General features: G+C 59.8%; 1 protein-coding gene across 1 annotated transcript in view; it reads right to left on the bottom strand.

Annotated features, from left to right (window-relative positions):
• LOC102428369 (inositol 1,4,5-trisphosphate receptor type 1-like) overlaps positions 1-2,194 on the bottom strand; it is a gene marked incomplete at its 5' end in the record, with an annotated part of 29,052 nt that overhangs the window by 11,588 nt on the left and 15,270 nt on the right. Inside the window, one exon of the mRNA XM_023748790.1 lies at positions 1,374-1,539. Coding sequence (XP_023604558.1) covers positions 1,374-1,539 — 166 coding nt within the window. The remainder of the gene's footprint in view (positions 1-1,373; positions 1,540-2,194) is intronic.

Here is a 2,194-nt window from a genome sequence, read left to right as displayed (position 1 = left end):
CCTGCAGAGGGCGGGAGCGGGCCCGTGAGCAGCGCAGCTGGGCTCCGGGCCCTGTCGGCTGTCTGTCACAGGAGGGCTGGGCTCCTGGGCCCCGTCGGCCTGTCTGTCCACAGGAGGGCTGGGCTCCTGGGCCCCGTCCGCCTGGCTGTCCAAGGAGGGCTGGGCTCCTGGGCCCTGTCGGCCTGTCTGTCCACAGGAGGGCTGGGCTCCTGGGCCCCGTCCGCCTGGCTGTCCAAGGAGGGCTGGGCTCCTGGGCCCTGTCGGCCTGTCTGTCCACAGGAGGGCTGGGCTCCAGGGCCCTGTCGGCCTGTCTGTCCACAGGAGGGCTGGGCTCCACACCTGTCTCTATAGGGATCGAACCTGCAACCTTGGGGTGGATGATGCTCTAACCAACTGAGCGGCCCAGCCAGGGCCCGGTGTATGGAAACTCTGTGTTATTCTTATGACATTTCTGTAATTCTGGGAATTATGTCAAAGAAAATGCATTAAACAATTTTAAAGGAAGCAACATCTTTAAGTTTTTAAATGGAAAAATGCTCATTTTGGGGCTTCCGGACCAGTAGGAAATGTACAGTATTCAGTAACTGTGTTATGAACAACCCTCAGCCCCTGGGTCCCGCACGGCTAGTTTGGTTCCATGGACGTCCTGGTCCCACAGGGTTACTTTGGTTCCATGGACGTCTCGCAGTCACCGAGATGGCTTTGGTGCCCACACGCCTCTCCCCAGGGACCTTCACTACTGTCACCCGCACCGCGTGGTCCTGGCCTGGGTGGCACCTGAGCCAGCTCCCCTGAGTGCCACCCTGAGGCGGAGGGGTTCATGTCGCTGCACCCAGGTCACAGGGAGCCCCTCGGCTCAGAGATGCGACCTGACTACAGCGAGGACGTGCAGGTCGGGGCGGGAGCTCACCCCGAGCCGGTCTGACTCCGCGCCGGGGCTCTGAGCTCTGGGCACTGAGCTCCCGGCACTGAGCGCCCGGCTCTGAGCTCCGGGCACTGAGCTCCCGGCATTGAGCGCCCGGCACTGAGCTCCGGGCACTGAGCTCCGGGCACTGAGCTCCCGGCATTGAGCGCCCGGCTCTGAGCTCCGGGCACTGAGCTCCCGGCATTGAGTGCCCAGCTCTGAGCGCCCGGCTCTGAGCTCCCGGCACGGGGCTCTCTCCGCCATGAGGCCCAACACCATCACAGTGACCCCCTGCAGCCTGGAGCTGGGCACGGGCTCCATCCTAATATCAGGGCCGAGGGGCACCCCAGCGACAAGACCCCGAGATGCACGCATTTCAAGTCCTCCCCGCAGCCCCGCTCCTGAGCACACACAGGCCCCGCCGCACCGGCCCAGGCAGAGGCCGGCAGCGCCCCGGAGCCGCGCTCACCGCAGATGAAGCACGTCGTCTTGAGGATCTCCTCTTTCTTCTGCTTCTCGCTCCTCAGGTCGGCGAAGGTGTCGATGATGACCCCGAAGATGAGGTTCAGCACGATGATGATGACCATGAAGAAGAAGAGCAGGTCGTAGATGACGCGGGCGGCGAACAGGGGCTCCTGGAAGGAGGGCTCGGTCAGCAGGCCCCACCTCCGCTCCGCAGGCCGGGCAGCGGGAGGGCTCCACGCACCACGGCGGACGTCCCCTCTCAACACCAGGGGGCACCCTGACCCCCACATCACCCGGCAGCCTCCTGGAGCAGAACTTAAACAGGATGTCAAGCGTTAAGAAGGCCACCACTTGGTTGAGCGCTGACCTATGAACCAGGAGGTCATTGTTCGATTCCCGGTCAGGGCTCAATCCCCAGTGTGGGACGTGCAGGAGGCAGCTGTTCAATGAATCTCTCTCATGATTGATGTTTCTATCTCTCTCTCTCCCTCTCCCTTTTTCTCTGAAATCAATAAAAATAATATATTTTTTAAAAAGGCTACCACTGCATCTCTTCATACCCTGTGTCTAAGTTGTGTGCTCTAGCCGGTTTGGCTCAGTGGATAGAGTCGGCCTGTGGACCGAAGGGTCCCGGGTTCAATTCTGGTCAAGGGCACATGCCCAGCTGGTGGCTCAATTCCCAGTAGGGGGCGTGCACGAAGCAGCCGATCAATGATTCTCTCTCATTATTGATGTTTCTATCTCTCTCTCCCTCTCCCTTTTTCTCTGAAATCAAAAAAAATATATTTTAAAAAAATAAATAAAATCAATAAATTGTGAATCTCG

The sequence above is a fragment of the Myotis lucifugus genome, unplaced genomic scaffold (assembly GCF_000147115.1).
Source record: "Myotis lucifugus unplaced genomic scaffold, Myoluc2.0 scaffold_1814, whole genome shotgun sequence".
In the NCBI taxonomy this organism is placed as follows: domain Eukaryota; kingdom Metazoa; phylum Chordata; class Mammalia; order Chiroptera; family Vespertilionidae; genus Myotis; species Myotis lucifugus.
Note: the sequence above shows the minus strand (reverse complement) of the source record. Positions and strands in the feature narration are given on the sequence as shown.